This window comes from Cupressus sempervirens, chromosome 7, assembly GCF_028749045.1.
Source record: "Cupressus sempervirens isolate cs-2001-9-10 chromosome 7, ASM2874904v1, whole genome shotgun sequence".
NCBI lineage: Eukaryota > Viridiplantae > Streptophyta > Pinopsida > Cupressales > Cupressaceae > Cupressus > Cupressus sempervirens.
In genome coordinates this window covers 882,778,162-882,799,391 of record NC_143124.1, presented here as the reverse complement: position 1 = coordinate 882,799,391, position 21,230 = coordinate 882,778,162, and the positions used below count along the sequence as shown (strand labels likewise).

The window sequence follows — 21,230 nt, the reverse complement described above, 5'->3', positions numbered from 1 at the left end:
ATTCAATATTTCTAAAGAGTGACAGTCTATTTGACACACATAACTTTTTTTCTAAAAAAGATAATGAGGCAATTCTTTTGGCGTTGGATTTGGTTTGATTCAATTTGGTCAAATATTGTATAGTTTATGAAGTTTTGAAGTGACACCAATTGTAATTCAGACATATGTTCATTTTGACATAGATAACTTGAACTCAATTTATCATAAATCTTAATTTTCTTTTTGGAATAGAAAACTATCTCAATATCCTATTTCCTAGATATTTTTCAAAAAAATTTGACCTAATTTACTAATTTTTTCGAAGTGTCAAAGTTAGTTGATGTTCAATCGGTAATGAACCTATAATGAGTTAAACTCATTTTTGAAAGTCTTAATGAATATAATATGTATTATAATTATAGTCATTGGAAAGCTTGCTCCGAGCAGCATAAATTGGCATTTTTAATTTTATAGTAAGAGATTATTCGATCTCAATCTTAGGGGTCAAAAGAGCCAATTTCATTTTTTTTCTAGAAAACAACACCAAAAATTTGTAGTTTGACATGTTCGCACGAACATATTACACATGTTCGCGCGAACATGTGTTCACACAAACATACGAGAAAAATACTCTGGTGGTTAGAAATTTAAGTTAACATGTTCGTGCAAACATGTAAAATAATTTGTGTTCACACGAACATACAAAAAAACCAAATTTATCAAGATCTCAAATGGAAAAATGGAATTTTAATCGAAAAAATTGTCATTAAAAATATGTTTGCGCAAACATATTAATAAGGAATGTTCATGTGAACCTACCTTATTTAAACTGAACATGTTTGCATGAACATATAATTATTTAATGTTTGCGTGAACATTGTTAGCGCGTTCATGTGAACATACGTAAAATTCAATATGTGAATTTTTCATCATTTTGCAATTTTTTTCATCCTCCAAAAGTGGTACCCATTATTGTGGGTTCACCCCATGACAACATATGTTTTTAGGAGCCCTAGGACCCCTAAGGACCCATTTGGTTTGTTCAAATGTGTTGAAACAGGACATAGGTTAACCTATGACCACTTTCAACCCATTTCATGACAACATAAGTCCCTAGGGGACCTATGACCCCTAGGGATGCATTTGGTTTCTTCGAATGCATCGAAAGGGGTTGTGGTTTAAAGTATGACCCCCTTTGATGCATTTGATGATACCATATGTTCCTAGGGGCCCTAGAAACCCTAAGGACCCATTTGGTTGGTTCAAATACATTGAAAGGGGTTATAGGTTAACCTAAAAACCCTTTTGATGCATTTCATGACAACATATAAAATGTGTTGAAAGGGTTCATAGGTTAACATATGAACCCTTTCAATTCATTTCATGACAACATATTTTCCTACCCCTAGGGACCCATTTGGTTTGAATGTGTCAAAAGGGGTCATAGGTTAACCTATGACACCTTTCAACACATTTTATGAAAAAATATGTCCCTATGGGCCCTACAACCCCTAGGCACCCATTTGGTTGGTTTGAATGCATCAAAAGTGGTCATAGGTTAACCTATGACCCCTTTTGATGCATTTCATGACAACATATGTCCCTAGCAGCCCTAGGACTACTACAAACCTATTTGGGTAGTTGTAATGCATCGAAAGGGGTCATAGGTTAACCTATCACCCCTTTTGACCCATTTCATGACAACATATGTTTCCAAGGTCCCTAGTAACCCTAGGGACCTATATGGTTGGTTCCAATGTATCGAAAGGGGTCATAGGTTAACCTACAACCCCTTTCAACCCATTTCATGACAACATATGTCCATAGGGGCCCTAAGACCCCTAGGGATCCATTTGGTTGGCTCAAATGCATCGAAAGGGGTTATAGGTTAAACTATGACTTCTTTCGATGCATTCAAACCAATGAAATGGGTCCCTAGGGGGACCCTAGGAACCTATTTGGTTGGTTCAAATGCATCAAAAGGGGTCGTAGGTTAACCTATGACCCTTTCAACCCATTTCATGAAAACATGTGTTCCCAAGGACCCTAGGACCCCTAGAGACCCATTTTGTTGGTTCAAATACATCGAAATGGGTCATAGGTTAACCTATGACCCCTTTCAACACATTTCATGACAACATATATCCCTAGGGATCCATTTGGTTGGTTTAAATAGATTGAAAGTGGTCATAGGTTAACCTATGAAGCTTTTTGGTGCATTTCATGACAACATATGTCCCTAGGTACCTTAGAAACCTAGGGACTTATTTGGTTAGTTTCAACGCATCAAAAGGGATCATAGGTTAACCTGTGACCCCTTTCGACATATGTCATGACAATATATGTCCCTAAGGGCCATAAGACCCCTAGAGACCCATTTGGTTTTTTTGAATTCATCAAAAGGTGTCATGGGTTAACCTATGATCCCTTTTGACACATTTTATGACAACATATGTCCTACCATGATCTCTTTCGACACAATTCATGACATCATATGTTCCTAGATTTCCTAGGATCCTTAAGGACCTATTTAACATATGATCCCTATCGACACATTTCATGACAACATATGTCCCTAGGGGCCCTCAAACCCCTTGGGACACATTTGTTTGGTTTGAATGTATCAAAATGGTTTATAGGTCCCTTTTGACACATTTCACAACAACATATGTCACTAGGGGTCCTAAGACCCCTAGGTATCTTTTTGGTTGGTTCAAATGTGTTAAAAGTAGTCATATGTTAACTTATGACCCCTTTTGAATCATTGCATGACAACATATGTCCCTAGCGGCCCTAGGACCCCTAGGGACCCATTTGGTTGGTTCAAATATGTGGAAAGGTGAGATAGGTTAAACTATCACCCCTTTTGATCAATTTCATGACAACATATGTCCCTAGGGGCCCTACGACCCCTAGGGACCCATTTGGTTGGTTCAAATGCATCGAAAGGGATCATAGGTTAACCTATGACCTCTTTTGATGCATTTCATGATAGCATATATCACTAGGGGCCCTATGACCCCTAGGGACCCATTTGGTTAGGTCAAATGGATTGAAAGGGGTGATAGGTTAACTTATAAGCCCTTTTGATGCATTTCAAGAAAACATATGTCCCTAGGGGCCATAGGGCCCTAGGGACGAATTTGGTTGGTTTGAATGCAGTGAAAGGGGTCATAGATTAACCTATCACCCCTTTCAATGCATTTCATGACAACATCTCTCAACCCCTAGGCACCTATTTGGTTGGTTTTAGTGTATTAAAAATGGTCATAGTGTAATGTATGACCCCTTTTGACACATTTAATGACAACATATATCCTTAGGGGCCCTAGGACCCTTAGGGACCCATTTGGTTCAAATGCATTGAAAGGGGTCATATGTTAACCTATGACCTCTTTTAATGCATTTCATGATAACATATGTCCCTGGTGGTCCTTGGAGCCCAATGGAGCAATTTGATTGGTTCTAATGCATCAAAAGGGGTTATAGGTTAACCTATGACCCCTTTCTATGCATTTCATGACAACATATGTTCCTAGGGGTCCTAGAATTCGTAAGGACCCATTTGGTTGGTTAAAATAGATCGGAAGGGGTCATAGGTTAACCTATGATCCCTTTTGACACATTTCATAACAACATATGTCCCTAGGGGCCCTAGAATGCATAGGGACCCTTTTGGTTGGTACAAACATGAAAATCTTATCTACTACATGAAGCAACTGCTAAAAAAATTGACCTGAAACTACTTGCACTACCAATTAATTTTACTTCGATTAATTAAAATATTAGTTCAACTTTTGAAAAAAGAAATGTTCTATCAATTTTCTGGGAATGATTGTGTAAGTTTTTTTTTCATCAACATTTCATGGTGTATCACCAGGATGCAAGAGAATCAAGGAAAAATGAAATGTGGATTGCAGACCCAGGTTGGTAGATAAAAAAGGAAGGGTGGGGTAAAAGCACAAGTCTATGTCACCATTTATGATACTAAAACCTATTTTGGTCAAATCCCATTTGTCTATAACAACTCAATTTTTTTTTAAAGAAAAAAATACTCTTTTATAGATCTCAGATTCAATATCGTCATTATATAAAATTTTGAGTGTTTTGATTAGTTACAATAAGCTATAATCTCAAAACATTGTAAGTCAATATTTCAACATTTCAGAAAATGCTCCCAAGAAAAAGGAAAAAAAAAATAGTAAATCATATCAAAAAAATTTTTAAAATTATATTTTTCTCTAGAGGAAAAAATCATCTTCACGAATATGTAATTTTTTTCAAGAAGGTATAGATTTGATAGGAAAGTTTTGACAGGAGGAAAAAACTATTGGATTCTGATAAGGTCAAACTTGAGTACTTAGAACAAAGAAAACATACATAAAAAATAATTATTTCTTTTTGTGTTCACTAGCTATACATGTCATCTATAAGATATTTTCAAATCAGAACAAAAAAAGATTGTTTGCATATACTTTTTTGATGGGAACTACACCCTATATTTTTTACATATAAAAAAGGGACTTCAAAATAAAATAAAATAAATAAATTCTTACTCAAAAAAATTATAAAAAATCATAGGCATAAAATTCATCCAATTCTACACATTTCATAATTAGTTTACATCATCTTCATATTTTAAACACAAATACCATTTTTTTGTCATTAATGTTGAACTGTCACATTTTGATATCTCGTTTCTTTATAAAAGGTGACATAGGTTTATGACTTTTCCTAGTGAGTGGATGGATGGGGAACCCAAAATCTAAGTGACATAGCTCACAATAAAAAAATAACAAAAAATTCAATCTAGGAGTTAGCAAAATAGAAAATAAATGAATGAAAAATAACTTAAATATAAAAATAAATGTGTATATAGATGGCAAACAAATCCTAAAACTAAATAAAAGTGAAATAAATGTCCAGAATCAAACAAGGAAGAAAAATGAAAAAAGTAGGAAATTAATGAAGGATATATATGTATATATATGTGTATAGACACACACACACACACACACACACACACACACACACACACACACACACACACAAGAAGGAGCACAAAAAGAATATTAATGTTTTGTACCTTCGTTTTAATAAACTCTAGTGAAGATATGTATATATATATATATATATATATATATAGTTGATATATGTAAGATATACATAAATATATACACATATATTTTATAATTATTTATATATTAGATAAAGAGACAATATATAATTATAATGATTAATATTATGAATAAACATATTCCTAAAAAGACATGTCTATTCATAACTCTTTCTTCATATAAATATATTGATAGTTGCATTTGGAAAACACATACTAGACATAATGGCAGTGCTTACTACATTTGTTGCGGTTTGAGAAAACTAACATGGTATCAGAGTGGGCTCTCTTGCAACCTATTAAATTCAATAAGTGACTAAGATGTATTTCTGTGCATTTGAATCTTATTGGAGAAATCAATAAGTTTGAAGATCATTCCTTATTGCATCAGAGGCTACATTATGTTTTATGAATGTTTGATGGTTTGAAATGGATATGACAACAATGATTAAATATACATGGTCTCAGCACTAAATGGACAATAATATACAACCAACTTTGATGGGCACATGGGTATGAAGAGAAATACTGAATAGACAAATCAATGGCACTAGAAGTTACTCTATGTTTAGAATTCAAACTAAATAAAGGTAATAGCCATTTATTAAAATAACAAACCTTCTTCCCATTCTAAAAAATAATTACTTTTCTTCGAAGAATCAAATATTCTATGCGACACAATCCATAGGAATTCCACAATCATTGAAGAGACACATTGTTGAAGATTAAGAGATAGTCACTATGCATGAAATAGACTCCTAATGAGATTAAAACACACTCCTTCCTTGAAATTGTCAACAGTTCCAAAACTTGAACCGACGAAGTCATTCCAAGTGGAAACATAATGCCAAGTTATACCAAATGGTGCCATGTCATCAACTCTTGGCAAATAGAATACGCCAAATATAGAAAACAAATAAATAAATGGTATTGATAGAAAGGCTTGACCATGATAGAAGAGGTCACAAATTACTCTAACTAAATGGTAAAAAAAACTAAAGGATGTCTACAATCTTATAGTGATAGATAAGAAAGATGACTCTACACCACCCAACGAACACATAATCATAAAGACTAAACAAAGTGGAAAATAGCTAATACATTGCACATAAATATAAAAAGGGTAGTGTGTACAAATGCCACATGTACGAGAGTTATTAGTAATATCAAAATCCCATCCTACGTGAACTCTGATTTATAAAGGGATAAGGGGATGCCAAATGATAGAGAATACAAACTCATACCACACAAATGGATAATAACAGATCCACCTTACACTTTGAGAAGAATCATATGAGAAGCATGTCTTATAAAAACTCAGGGATCAAAAAATATGTTGAACGCGATCTATGGAAATATATTTATGACAAAAAATATGAACTAGCCAACCCTTTAAATGCTTAGAGGAAGCAAAATTTTCACATCCTATAAGGTATGAGAAAAGTTTTTTTTGTATTCATTTATTAATTTAAGATACTAGTACAAATGATCACTATATATTAAATAAGTATTATTATGATTCTCTGATATTCTTGTTTTGAATAATGAATATGAGTGTCATTTTGAATTATGTAATTATGTTGTTATAAAGGAATAATATCATATTATTATTATTATTAGGAATTTATGATTATTTCTAATGATATCATTATCCTTGAGTATTATAGTAGTAGTACTCTTATTTTTTATTTGAATGTATGCTATAAGAGCTATTTGCCTTGATCTTTTCCTCTAAAAATGTTCTCATAGGAAAAAGAGGGAGACTAGCATTCTAGGCAATCTTGAAAGAGAGGGAGCAAATTGAGGATATGCTTTTGTTCACCTTTGGAAATCTCCATCTTATTGATTAAGGAGTAAACCATGATGAGATGGATTCTCTAGTGATCAATAAATTATCACATCAAGAGGACCTTGATTCATGCATTGTGACCATGTGGTTTTAATGGGCCTAACCCCTATGTACATCAAAAGGAACTGATGACTTCTAAATGATGTCACTTGTATTTGTAGAAGTTATTGTAAGGTAATGATCTTACAATAACTTGTATCATGAGATCTAAATTTGAGTAAATGGTGAATGTTTTGCATCTCAACATTCTAGGAGGCCATTACTCAAAAGAGTAATTGGTGAATATCATTTATATTCTGGGAGACCAATACTCTTGATTTCAAATGTGATATCAAACATTATTTGTGTACTTGGTGAATATCTTTATATTCTAGGAGGCCAATACTCGTGATGTCAAATATGATATCACACCTTATTTGAGTACTTGGTGAATATCATATGTCAATATTCTGGGAGGCCAATACTCTTGATATCAAATGTGATGTCAAAACCTTTTGAGTACTTGGTGAATATCTTTGATATTCTGGAAGGGAAAAACTTGTAATATCATCTGTGATATCAAAATGATAGATATCATCTGATCAAAGATATACCTTTTGCTATATCTAATATTACCAATGGTGTAATACATGTATTGTGTTTATCTTCCCTAGCTAAGAGGGAGTATTAATGTTTTGTAGCTTCGTTTTAATAAACTCTAGTGAAGATGTGTATGTGTGTGCATGTGTATGAGATATACATAAATATATATACATATATTTTTTATAATTTTTTATATATTAGAGAAAGAGACAATATATAATTTGCATATATAATTATAATAGTTAATATTATGAATAGACATATTCCTAAAGAGACATGTCTATTCATAACTCTTTCTTTCAATATAAATATATTGATAGTTACATTTGGAAAACACATACCAGACATAATGGCAGTGTTTACTACATTTGTAGTGGTCCGAGAAAACTAAAAAAGAAAAACAAAAAATGACCTAAAAGTGAACAAGCAAATGAATATTAAAATATAAATAAAGTGAAGGAGGAATGAGAAGATGAAACACTTGAAAGGGACCAAGGATCAAAGAAAGAAAAGAAGATGGAGGGAGGGGGGTGAGAATGTGAGAGAGAGAGAGAGAGAGGGGGGGGGGGGGGGGGGAAACCTAAATAATAGTGGTGGTTGAGAGGAAAGACAAAAGAGAGAGCAGGGGAGGACAATACAAGAGGAGGAGAGGAAAGAAAAAGGGGGTTGGGGAGACACCAAAAGATCCTCAACATGGAGGAAGGAAAAGGAAGATGAGAAAGAAAAACAAGGGAAAGGCAACCAAGAATTAAAAACATCAAAGAAAAGGAACAAGAGAGAAACAAAGCACATCAGAGCTAGGACGAATGACCATGGTGTGGGGGAGGTTTAAGGGAAAATAAAAAAAAGGTTTCCATGAGTTTCTCATGCTCAAACCATCATCCCAATTGAGATTTGATGGGTTAATATTGATTTCAATAGGCTCCTTGAGTTTCCTTTCAAAAAAGTTGTCTTCCCTGCATACGATTTGAAAGTCCTCTAAGTGGATGTTATGCTTAGTGGTTGAGGAGTGATCAACCAAGGAAAATTTAATAACACACTCATGCTTGATGTTACTTGCATGTTCTTTGATTCTATTATTAAAAGAACGTCTGGCTTCACCTATATAAGGTGTGCCACATAAGCAAAACAACATATAGATATTAGATTCTAAAAAGACGTCCCTTGAGTCTTTAAGTAGTGGGATGCAATTCTTCAAGGTGGTCAATGGCTTGAACACCATATGAATACTGTTTTTGACTAGAACCTTGGCGATTTTGTGGGAGATTTTGGAAACATAAGGAAGAGAGATAAAAAAAGAGGTATCTTGGGGAAAGGTGGAAGGATGGGAAGTGGAGTGAGTAGAGGATCTAGCTTGATAGAAAGCCCTAGAGATTTTTTTGTCAAAATAGACATTCCATCTAAAGACAAGACGAAGGTGATAGAGCTCTTGGTCTAAGTTATCTTCGTCACAAATCTAGTAGGATCTTAGGGAAAAGGTTTTGATAATCCCAAATTTTTGGCTCAAGTGGTGGTGAGAAGTTGCATGAAGATACCGATTAGTGTGAGCAATTTTGTGGAAACACCACACTGTAGTAATCCATCAGATTTCCTATGGATCAAGATATCAAGAAAACATAAAGAATTATCATACTCAAACTCTTTGGTGAAAGATATGCATGATGCCAAATTGATGAGCTGAGCACAAAAATCTTCAAGTTTTTCATGTTCATGGGTCCAATAAATGTTAATGTTGTCCCTATATCATTTCCACCACTTTGGTTTAAGGGGAAAGGATTGTAGAGAAATTTCTTCAAATTGTTCCATATAAAGATTGGCAATAAGCGGGGAGAGGGGTGAGCCCATGGAAACACCATCCACTTGCTAATAAATGATGCCTTAGAAGGAGAAGAAAGCGGAACACAAGCACAACTCCACAATGGAGGCAACCTCAACATTAACCTTATGCTTGATAATATCAATAGAATCAAGAATGTGGACTTTTGTGAAGAGTGAAATGTCAAAGCTAACTAATATGTTGCCATTGTCACATTTTGCATCTTCGAAGAACTTGGAAAAATGGTTAGAGTCTTTGAAAAAGGAGTCAACTTTTCCAAGATGAGGGGATAAAAGTTTCGTTAAGAAAGAAGCAAGCTTGTAGGTCGAAGAACCTATAGCATCCGTAATGGGCCTTAAAAAGAGATTGGTTTTGTGGATTTTTGGGATACCATAGATACAAGAAGTTAACTCTTTGGTGGGTAAGAAAGGCCTCTTGGTAACTTTTTTAGAAAAAAGAGCTAGCATTAGTCACTTTGAGCTTCTTCAAGATATTACTACAAGGGTTGTGTGGAACAATCCTATAGCTAGTAGTATTTGAGAGAGGGTCATTCATCTTAGTGATGTAGAGTGAAATTTATTAAAAATTAAAGTAGCATTACATTTATTATCTCTAGAGATGAGAAGGCCATGGTTACAAATAAGGTTCTTAAAGGAAAGAAACTCTGAACATGGGATGTTTCACTTCTATAGTTTGGTACATCATAAAGCAACAACACAATCTTTCCTAACAACCACAACCATAGTGGTAGGGAAATAGTGAATCATGCTCTCAATTTCAATAAGAAAATCAATGTGCAGAATGGAGCGAGGAGAGATGGAAAATTTGAGGCTTCTATTTAGAAACTTGGAAGCAAGGGGATCCAAAGTTGCATGAGATAGGTTGATCACCAACTCAAATTCCCAATTTTTAATAAGGAAAGACAATGGTTTGGATATAGCAGTCAAGTGGCAAGATGGGAGAAGGGAGCCCATGGTTTGCAACAAGTTCCTCAAGAAAAGAGTGGAAGGACATGCCTGTCGATCGAGAGAGGGAAGACAAGTGAGGGATGGGGCAAGCAATCTTTGAGAGAGATTCACTCCCTCAAAAGAAGAGTTGTTGGCCCCATGTGTTATGATTCTTAATTTTTAATTGATTATATTGAATCTGCAATTTGCCAGCGGTTTAATAGATTATTAAAACAAGAACATTTTGAGGCTGTTATTTGTAATTTTTCCCAAAATTTTGTAAGCTTCTCATGGTGAAAAGAAGTCAGATTACAATACGTGGTGTAGAACTTGTGGTATTGTGATTTAATTGAAAGCCATTAAAATGTCACAATAGACATTTTTAAAAGCCAAAAAGTGATCTATTCAATTCAAAAATAGAGTTTATATAAGTGAGATGGATCCCAAGTGTCATCAGTATCCCTTGGAAATGAAAATGAAGAGTCCATAAGATAATTAATAACAAAATAAATTCTAACAACTATAAAAACTACAAAAATCTATATTAAAACTTACATCTACTTGTAGAAGTCATAACTTTCTACTCGTAGCTTGAAATCATGAACTAGAAAAATTCTAGAAATGTATTTTAGAGATCTACATTTAATGTCCAAATTCTTAAGCATACTTATGACGTATTGGCCCTACCAAAGCATAGAAATGACCTTGAGGCCTCTGAAATGAAAATACTAGAACATAAAAATATCAAAAAATATAGATTTTGGTATTTTTCCATTTTTTCTTGTGCCAACATCCTATGCATCTTCCTAGAAAATGTTTTGATCAGATGGAAGAAAGAAGTGATGGAAAGGACTTCTTGAAACATAGTAGGACCCTATTTTGAGCAAACAATGAAAATTTATACATGTCTCACTTACAATAGAACCCTAGAAAGTTAATGTGAAATTTCAAATACATCCACCCAACAATGTTTTTGATTAGATAAACACGTTTTACAAGGAACCTGAAACTAGAAAGTTAGTACATAAGAAGGCTAATAATAAGCGTGACAGCCCAACCAAAAAAGTATAAGTTCAAAGGCTGATAATAAGCATTAAGCCTAGCCAAAGGAAAGAGTTCTAAGAAAAGACCAGGAAAAGGAAACAATCAAAGCCACGGCCAAAAGCTAGAACAAAAAGCCAAAAGATAGTGATAAACAAAAGAACAGGAAAGAGTTATTCCTCGTTCTTTTGCTCTAGATCATGCATCACCTAAGCAGCCTCAAAGGCCTATTGGTTCTCCTCTGTTTCCATCTATTGCACCCTTTGATTCCCTTGGTCCTGAGCAAGAGTGGAGTTGTCCTTTGTAGGGTCATCCTCCATTCTAGCCTCGTCCCTATCATTTCCATCCTCATCATCGTGCATTTCTCTGTCTTTGATCTAGCTCATGAGAGAGATGATGTTGTTGTTGATGGAGCTTAACAAGGAAAACATCTAATTCGCAAGGTTGTGATTGTAGTTTTCCAGATTATGTATCCTTTGTTCTGCGAGAGTGAGCCTATCATCCGAATCCATCCTCCTATTGCCATCCATCCCTTTCCTTGTTGCCTCAATGTGTTTCACCTAGTCTTTAACCTCCTCAAGCTTGTGAAAAATCCATTTGATTGATCTAAAATTATCAATCATGCTATTGCAAGCATTATTTAAAAGGTTCATCCCTGTCTCCCTGGCTCTATCCGAAATAGCCACAATCGTCGGATCAATTAATTCTTCTAGCCGCTGCTCTTCTTGATTATCCACGAGGATTTGGGGATTCATGTCCTCCCTAAAGATTCTCATTTTGGCAGTCTTGAAATTGAAGTTGATCCACGCTTTCCTACTGTCATTGGTCTGCACTTCCGCTTTCGCATACCCAGCTTTCTCCTCTTTCTACTCCTTAGGGTGAAGATGGATAGGAGAAAGGGGTAGCACAGACGCCTCCTCATATTGAGAGCACACATCCTCTAGACTCTCCCTCTTGTGCTTCTTCCTTCCACTCTCCTCCTTAGTTTCCTCTTGCATCTCCTTCACCTCCTCCTCAGACTCCAGACCCTCCTCATCATCGCTACTTCCCTCCTCATCCTTCTCAGCCTGCTTCTACCCAAGATCCCTAGGGCTTTTTCTACTTGGGGTTATGGGGGAGGGGGATTTTTTAACATGGTAAGTCACTGCTTTCCCTGAAGAGGAGATCCCACCTTTCTCAAAACTGAGGCTTTGAATATCATCCGAGTCAAAGGAGTAACTAGAGCTTTCAGACTCCATGATCTCTGTCTGAGGGGGGGGCATTGCTAATAGTCTGAGCTTTGAAGTGCTCATGGATAAGTAGTAGCAGCCCCTCATGCAGAGCTGGGTTTGCAATGGGCATCTTTTTGAAGCTGTCCATTGCCTTACTCATAGAGGTTAACAGATAAAAAGGAAAATAAATTCTAGCTTTCTTTCAAAAATAATTTAAAATAACAAAGTGGTGGGTTCAGGCTCTATCAAATCTTTGGTCCAAAGTGATATACTCAATAACAGCTTTCAAAACTTACCTCCACTGCTTCTTCATGGAGTCAGGAACATAGTAGGTGTCAATTTTTGTCAATGCTTTTAATTCCTTCTCACTCTCCAAAAAAATCCCTAACCACATTGGCTGAGAGCTTCTTATCCCTGAAGAATTTGAAACCCTCGATAGGGATCTCGGTGATAGCCGCAATCACCTCCTCCATTATCTAGAAGTTGATGCCCTTCACCTTAACCCTACCATCTTTCTAGGACCCCACCATACTGTTGGTCATCTCTTGATCAAAACCGTATAGCTTCATGAGATACTTGGTTACCCCACCCTCATCCAGCTTTTCCCAAACCTTCGGCCTGCTTCTCCATTTCTCAAAGTCCCCCACCGGCTCCTTTCTGCATCTCTCGCCCACCATCTCTGCACACTGCACACCCACTTTACTCATAAGATCTTCACTATGAGACTAGAATGGACCACCGAGATTAAGAAAAGAGCAGAGAAAAATAACTCTATTGTTGCCCCTGAAAAAATTGCAATAAACAACCCAAAAAGCGTGGCAATTAATCAATGAAGGATATCTGCATTTATGAATTTCCAATCTTCTATTATGAAAAGTACCCATATATCTTAACCCTTTCATATTCATAATTACAACTTGATATCCTTTGTACTTCCTTGGATTTTATCCAAGTCGATCTGACACTTGACATCTATTGGCAAAGAAGTTTCAGGAAGCCAAGTCATTTTTTGGTCTGTGCTGACCCCTATATTTGCCAACCTATCAGCAATCGGGTTTGCTTCCCGAAAAGTATGGGTGACATGGAATTTTTTGAATTTGGCAAGGGTCTCTCTAGTCTCATTGATAAGATTTGCAATCGTCCGAGATAGATATGAATTTCCATTGATGCACTTAATAATGTTATTCGAGTCCCTTCCCAGCCATAAATTGGTGACCCCAATTTCAAAAGCCAGTTTAACAACATTGCACGCAGCATTAGCTTCCGTAAAATGATTTGTTTGGAAACCCAACAGGAGAGCAAAAGCTGTAATACTATCTCCATTTTCATTTCTAACCACACCTCCACTACCCGAGGATCCAGGATTGCCCTTGGAGGCTCTGTCGAAGTTGGCTTTGTGCTAGCCTTCAGGTGGGAGGATCCACTTGGCTTCCTATCTTTTTCTCATTTTGTCTTTTACCTTCTCCTTTTTCCTACCTCCTATCTCAAAAGCTCCCCCTTCCTCAAGAAATTTTTTTCCTTTATGTTACTAAAGATCTTCCTTCCAACAACCAAAGTCAGCTCCTCCCTGTCTCTAAAAATCCAATTGTTTCTCTCCTTCCATATGCTCCAACAAAAATGGGGCAGGAGCCAGGAGCTGATTTCCTTCAAGGCAGACCCATTGAACATACCTTGCCATTAGCAGAAAAAGTCCAAGAGGTTGGAAGGAATGCACCAGATGTGGTCAAGATCCTGGGTGAGGAAGTCCCAGACTATCCTGGAGTGAGATCAAAGAACGAACAAATGATTGCCTATCTCTGACTCATCTTTGCATAAAACACATCTGTTGGGCATGTTGTGACCTCTTTTAATGAGATTTTCTTGAGTGAGATTTTTTTCCTGAAGTGCCAACCAAAAAAACATGTTGACTTTTGGTGTTAGGCCCAAGAGCCAGGCCCTCAACCAAGGGGGGGACACTTTTGTACTCCATAAAGTAGAGTACCTAGAGGCAACCGAATAGAGCCCATTGGCATTATCCCTCCAAACCAGTTCATCCTTGTTGGTGCTGAGGGATAAGGAATTAAGAATGATCATAATTGGTTTAAGGTCCTCTGAGATAATAGAAAGGTCCTTCCATCCCTGTTCAGTCCTATAGTTGCTAACTTTGTGCCCAAAAAGGTTGATGCAATCATTAGCCCAAACACCATAGCTAGGGTTATTAATGAGCGGGCCCTAAGAAAGCCAACTGTTCGACTAGAATAGAATGTTCTCCCCATTTCCTAGCTTCCAGGAGACCTTAGAGTTAGCCAAATCCCTAGCTTTTAAGAAGCCATTCCAAACAATTGAGCCTCTGGGGATATCCTCACTGAAAAGAGTGAACTGAAAAGAGGGCCTTTTTATATACTTGTTCACAATAGTGTCTCTCCATTCTCCTGTGCTACTAAAAATGCACCAAATTTTCTTTGCCAGGAGGGCCTTGTTGATATGAGTGAGCTTCTTGATTCCCAGACCACCATTCTTTTTAGGGAGACAAACCTTGTCCAAAGCAACAAGGGGGTACCTTTTATTCCTTTCAGTTTCTGTCCATAAAAAATCCCTTTGGATTTTCTCCATCCTCTCGACGTAGTTTTTGGGTATGGTGAAAAGGCTTAGGGGATATATTGGTAGGTTTTGAAGGATGGATTTAACTAGTTCACATTTTCTAGCTTGGCTAAGAAAGGCTCCTTTCCAGCCAGCCACCTTCTTTCAAATCCTTGGCCTCCCTAATTGAAGCCTCTCCTCCCATAATGGTATCATCAACAAATTGTTGATGCGTGAAGGGGGCGCATTTGGAAGAAGGTTTAAAGCCTTTGATCCTCCCTTCTTTCTTTTTCTTATCCATGAGTCTGCCAATGCATTCTGCCAAGATGATGAGAAGAATCGGTGATAGAGGATCCCCCTGACGAAGGCCTCTGGTAGGTTTGAAGAAATCAGAGGGGGATCCATTCACTAAAACAGCTAGCGAGGGGGTGGTGACCAGTTGGGAAATTAGCTTGCAAGATTTGACATCAAAGCCAAAAGCCTTCAACACCAACTCCAAAAAGGACCAATCCACCCGATCGTAAGCTTTAAACATGTCAAGTTTGAGTAACATGCCTTCTCTCTTACCAGCTTCCATAGAGTGAATCACTTCATGCACCATGATAATCGAATCTAAAATCTGTCTGCCCGGGACAAAACTAGATTGTTGTTGGGAGATAATCAAGGGGAGAAGCTTAAGTAGCCTCAAAGTGAGCACCTTCGAGATGATCTTATAAAATGAGTTGCATAAGCTGATGGGTTTGAACTTATCCAGAGTGTCAGCCCCTGGCGCTTTGGGAATAAGAACTAAGAATGTGGAGTTCATTTCCTTCATAATGCTTCTAACTCCAAACAACTCCTGAACCGCCTTAACAACATTCCTCATAATGACAGGCTAGTACATTTGGAAAAAGAAGGTAGAAAAACCATAAGGTCTAGGTGATTTATCCACCAGAAGAGAAAAAAGAGCTTCTCTCACTTCAGAATCAGAAGGAATGGCCCGGATGAGATTATTATGGTGCAGTTGGAGGATCTGAGGGATACAAGAGACAATGTCATCCTGGTCCACCTTAGAGAGAAAAGGATCCCAAGAAAGAAGGGAGGAGAAGAAATAGACAACTTCAAGTGAAATATCATCTTCCTTAATCAACACACCTTGATCTTTCTTTAGGCCATAAATCCTGTTGTTAGCTCTATGTTTAAGAGTGGATAAATGGAAGAACTTTGTGTTCTAGTCTCCTTCCTTGAGCCAATTAATTCTAGATCTTTGCCTCCAAAAATTTTCCTCTTTACTAATGATGTCATGTAAATTAGATAGGATGGACAACTCTTCTTCTCTACTCGAGGCATCATACCCATTTTCCTGAATGGAGGCTTGGATGGAAGAGATATTAGAAGAAAGATCCTCTTTCATAGAGAATAAATGACCAAAATTCAACTTATTCCAAGATTTTATCATCCTTTTAACATTACTGAGTTTTCTAGCTACCTTGAACATAGCAGTGCCTTCCACATCTATGTTCCACCAGCCCTTAATTCTCTCTAGCAAGTCAGGGTGGGAGGTCCACATTTTCTCGAAATGGAAGGGAGGAGGTCTACAGGGGTCAAAAGGGACAATCAAGAGGGAGATGGGGGAGTGTTCGGATCCAATTCTAGGCAAAAGAGCTAATTTGCAAGAAGAGGACTGCAACCAATCAGGAGAAATGAGGGATCTATCCAATCTAACCTGAATACACTCCTTGTCTAAGAATTTATTGGACCAAGTAAAGTCACCACCCATAAATTCCAGATCAAGAAAAGCCAAATCATTGATGAAGTTAGAAAGATCATGCTTGCTTTCCCAGTCCTATGGCAGACCACCCTTCTTCTCCTTATCTAGAAGAGGGGTATTGAAATCTCCCATAATGATGCCTTTTTTCAAGTTACTATTCTGAACCAACCCTTCTACTCTAGACCAGTAGGATTTTCTTTCTCTCTTGTTGTTTGGGGCATAAATGTTGAGCAAGAACCAAAATTCATTGGAATGAATATTGTACACGTTACAAAATAGAATGTTACCTGCATTGAAAACTAATTCCACCCTAAAATTTTTTGACTTGTATAAAGTTAGCAGGCCCCTAGAGGCTCCATCAGAGTCCGAAGCCTCACTGCTCATCATGTTACTCAACTCTATGTTTCTCAAAGAATCCTTTTTCATTTTTGTTTCTTGAATCATCAAAATATTTGGTCTGTAGTCTCTAATCAAATTTCTAATTATTTCCTATTTATGGGTGCCATTTAGGCCCCTAATATTCCATGAGATGATCTTCATTTTTTACTCTTGGAAAAGTCCTACAAGGTGCTTTGGCACCCATTCGCCAAACACCTTCTGGTCTCCTCTTCTCTAGACTCCCTTTTTGATTTCCTACCTGCTTTGGTTGTAGCGCCCACATTTGGTTTGCAACTACTCTTGGTTGCCACTAGAGAAGCCTTGGACGAATCTCTAATTTGATTCTTCCTAAGTACCTCTCCCTTATTTTAGAACTTCAAGGATCTAGAAGCCTTATTCACATTCCTTGGGGTGTTGTGAAGATCAACCCTTTGGTCCTGATCTTTCACCAAGTCCTCCTTATTTCCTATTCTAGTCACTACATCTTTGGTGGAGACCAAGTTTTCCTCTAGGTCCTGGAAGATGATAATTTCCTTATTTTCCCTTTCCTTGATCTCTTTCGTGGAGCCTAGAACCAACGGTTCCTCTCTAGGGAGAAGGTCCAAACCAGCCTCCTGAAGACCTTTCTATGAGACATCCTTAACTTCCTCTTCTCCAGGCTTGGGGGTCCTTTCCTTGACCTGATCATCCCCTAATAGCTAGGGTTCGATTAAAGGTAGAGAGGAACTGGGTCCTGACTTGAGTAACTCTCCTTCTTTACTTGTCTTTCCCTAAGGTTCTTGGTTTGTCCTCTTTGGGGCTACTATTGTATACTGGGTCTTCGTAGATAGGTCCTTCTGGCCTTGTGCAGTGGTCTTCTTTTTCCAAACTTTCTTCATCCTTAGTTGAGAAGAAGAAGGGGGATTCTTCTTTCTAGTCATCTTAGATTTCGGGCACTGAAATGCCTTGTGACTGGTTTTTAGATAGTGAAAACACCCAAAAGGAACACTTTCAAAATCCAATTACTAGATATGGGTGCCAAGTTTGGACTGAAAACAAACCACTTCAGGCATATCCTCCCCTTCCCTCACTCCAACACAAATCCTCACATAAGTTAGCCTACTCTTCGAAGTAGTGATTGGGTCGATGGAGAGAAGCTCTCCAAAAGAGCTGGCCACTCCCTTGAAGACATCCTCATTCTAGAACTCCAATGGTAGCTCTGGGAGTTTAACCCATACCAGAGCTTGCTAGAGGAATGATTTGTTTAAGTCCAATTGGGACAACCATCTCTGAAGCATGAGGGTGGCCCTTCCAAAGCTCCAGGGACTGACCTTTCAAGCTTCATTTTTTCAGAGTGTAGGCCTGGACCACATCAATATTTGGTCTTGGGCCAATAAAATTTTTGACGAACATTGAGGACATAGAGGCAATGTTGTGATCAAAAATCTCGTCTGGAATAGCAATCATGCAAGATCCATTTTCCAGACCTGACACAACCTTAATTGGAGGGAAAGAGGATTTACCTGATGGCTTGACTCCAAAGAGTGAGGCCCAACACTTTGGGAGATTCCCTGGAATGTCCTCACGTGTGTCCCCATCTCCTGACTGCTCCCCGATGCCTGCCTAGATCCTCTCCTATGTGCTTGGTGATCGAGGTCCGCCTCCTTGTGAATTCACGCCTGTCTCCAGATTTGAATTTTGAACTTGCACTCCCACTCCCATATTCCTTGTGTCCCCCAGTCATGTTCACTTGGTTACCCTATTTAATCCACCCAACAATGTTGATGAAAGTAGAATTAATCATTTATAAACTCCTAAAATGTACTATTACTATTCATTATATACCTTTTTTTGTAGGGATTCTCAATAGCTAAACTATCACAATTTCCAACAAGAGCTGAAAGTGTCATGTAAATAACCATAATGGCACTTAACTTTTGTATGGTAGAAGTAGAGATAAAGTGTGAAAGAAAGATGAATGGGATGAATACTTGTAACATCAAATGTTAATGGGCTTTGACAGTGATTAGACAATTGATGTCAAATTGATTAAGATTCTATGTTAGATTCTAGTTGTGCCTTTGCTTTTATTACTAACACTGGTGAGCCTAGATCTGTGAAAGAGGTTTTGGATATGGAAGATGTAGGTTCTTGGATTGAGGCCATGGATGATGAGATGGCTTCATTGAATTAATTTTATTTTTTGAAATTTGTACCTTTTCTTAAAGGATGGAAACCTATTGGTAGTAAATGGGTGTTGAAGAAGAAATTATGTGCAGATGACAGTGTTGAAAGGTACAAAGCTAGATTGTTGCAAAGGGGTAATCATAGGTAGAGGGAATAGATTATGGTGAAATATTCTCTCTTATTGCAAAGTTGACATCCATATGTTGCATCATGTGATTTAGAGATAGAATAGATGGATGTGAAGACAACTTTCCTTCATGATGATTTGGAGGAAGAGATTGATATGTCATAGTTTGAGCACTACATTGTTAAAGGTAAAGAATCTTTGGTTTGTAGATTAAAGAAGTCTATGTATGGTTTGAAACAAAATCCTAGGATGTGGTACCTTAAGTTTGATGCCGTTATGTTGTCAATTGGATTTGCAAGATAGAAATCAGATCATTCTGTTTATTTCAGAGTTGAAAATAATCACGTTCTTATTGTTGCATTATATGTTTATGATATTTTGTTGTTTGGGAAGGGTAAGGGTATGATTTCTGATTTTAAATCCCAGTTGTCAGCATGGTTTGAGATGAAAGATCTTGAGGCAGCAAGGTACATCTTGGGTATGGAAATTAGTAGAAATAAGTCTAACAAAAAACTTTGGTTGAGTCAGAGTAAGTATGTGAAGTCTATGTTGGACAGGTTCAGCATGGCAGATTGTAGGCCATTGTGTGTTCCTGTTTCTATGGACCCTGCTCGACAGATCTGCCAACAGATCCCTAACAGCAGCATCAAAGTGGATGTCCCTATTCTCGTTGACGTTGACCAGCTCGTACCAGCGGGCAGTGTCTAAATCTGAGAGGAAGTTATAATTTTCGTAGCGAAGGAAGCAGTGCTCCAGCTGGACACGTGCGCCAATGGCGTTTGGGCAGTCACGATGGACGACCTTGACTACCCTCGCTGAGCACGTTTGGCAGTCGGCGGGAGACAAATCTCCTCTGCACTGCAGTCGCCCAGACAGCTGGTTCGACCCCTTCTGCCCACTAACGGAAGCGCCGAAGCCGGCATTATATGCTGCGTTCTCCGTCAGAGTTTCAAAGAGCTCCTGCAGGTTGCTATCAAACTGGGAGCCGTTGGAGTACTTAGCCACGTTACATGCTGCATATATCTCGCCCCCCTCGTCCGAGGACTCCACAATCACAGCAGAGAACAGGAGTAGAGTCGCCAGATATAGCGGCATAATTCGTTTCGATGCAGTCGCTGAGAAATACATTTCGGGAGATTATTATTACAGAAGAGAAGCAGATGTCGTGGTTGAACACAAGGAGCAATTCAGCTTATAAATAGATGGGAAAGGAGTGGGGGAATATGAGCGTGACCAGGCAACAACTGACTTGGTCATTGCATATATTGGAGGGATTAATTTCTATCAACTGTCGGCAACCTTATGGTTGGTTAACCATCCACCGTCCAACCCACACTCATCACCGTCCACATTAAAAGCAGACAAACAGCCGCATACAGCCGCCCAAGCTCATTCCAGAATCAGTCTTCAACTACCAGTAGTTGCATATATTAATTGATATATATTAATATTATATGTCATGCAATACATGTGTTTGATACTCTAGAGAGTTCTCAGACCTCTATAAATAGAGGTATTATGTAAAGATTTGAGTATCAGATGTTTATCTGATCATGGTGGATCAGTAGAGCCCATTTTGGGTTTCTCATTGTGAATCATGAGTGGATGGAATGCTGTAGCATTCTAAGGACTTGTAGCATTCTATGGATTTGTAATAGATTTCAGATATGTTAATGAGTATGAAGTGCTGTAGCACAACTTGATGTCTT

At 37.6% G+C, this 21,230-nt stretch overlaps 1 protein-coding gene across 1 annotated transcript; it reads right to left on the bottom strand.

Moving 5' to 3' along the window:
• Positions 1–18,789: 18,789 nt before the first annotated feature.
• On the bottom strand, positions 18,790–20,649 carry LOC149550294 (antifungal protein ginkbilobin-2-like). The gene is made up of 2 exons (XM_089794456.1): positions 20,128–20,649; positions 18,790–18,966 (listed from the first exon to the last, which is right to left on the bottom strand). Exons 1-2 carry the CDS (start codon positions 20,647–20,649, stop codon positions 18,790–18,792), a joined length of 699 nt encoding a protein of 232 aa, XP_089650582.1.
• Between the last annotated feature and the right edge of the window lie 581 nt (positions 20,650–21,230).

What these genes read in the sequence shown, in the direction of transcription:
- LOC149550294 (XM_089794456.1), bottom strand. Translation starts at nt 20,649, where the DNA reads ATGTATTTCTCAGCGACTGCATCGAAACGAATTATGCCGCTATATCTG. An exon ending in TGGCAGATCTGTCGAGCAGG is followed by an intron (nt 18,967 to 20,127) that starts GTCCATAGAAAC and finishes TGGATTAAATAG; the next exon opens with GGTAACCAAGTGAACATGAC.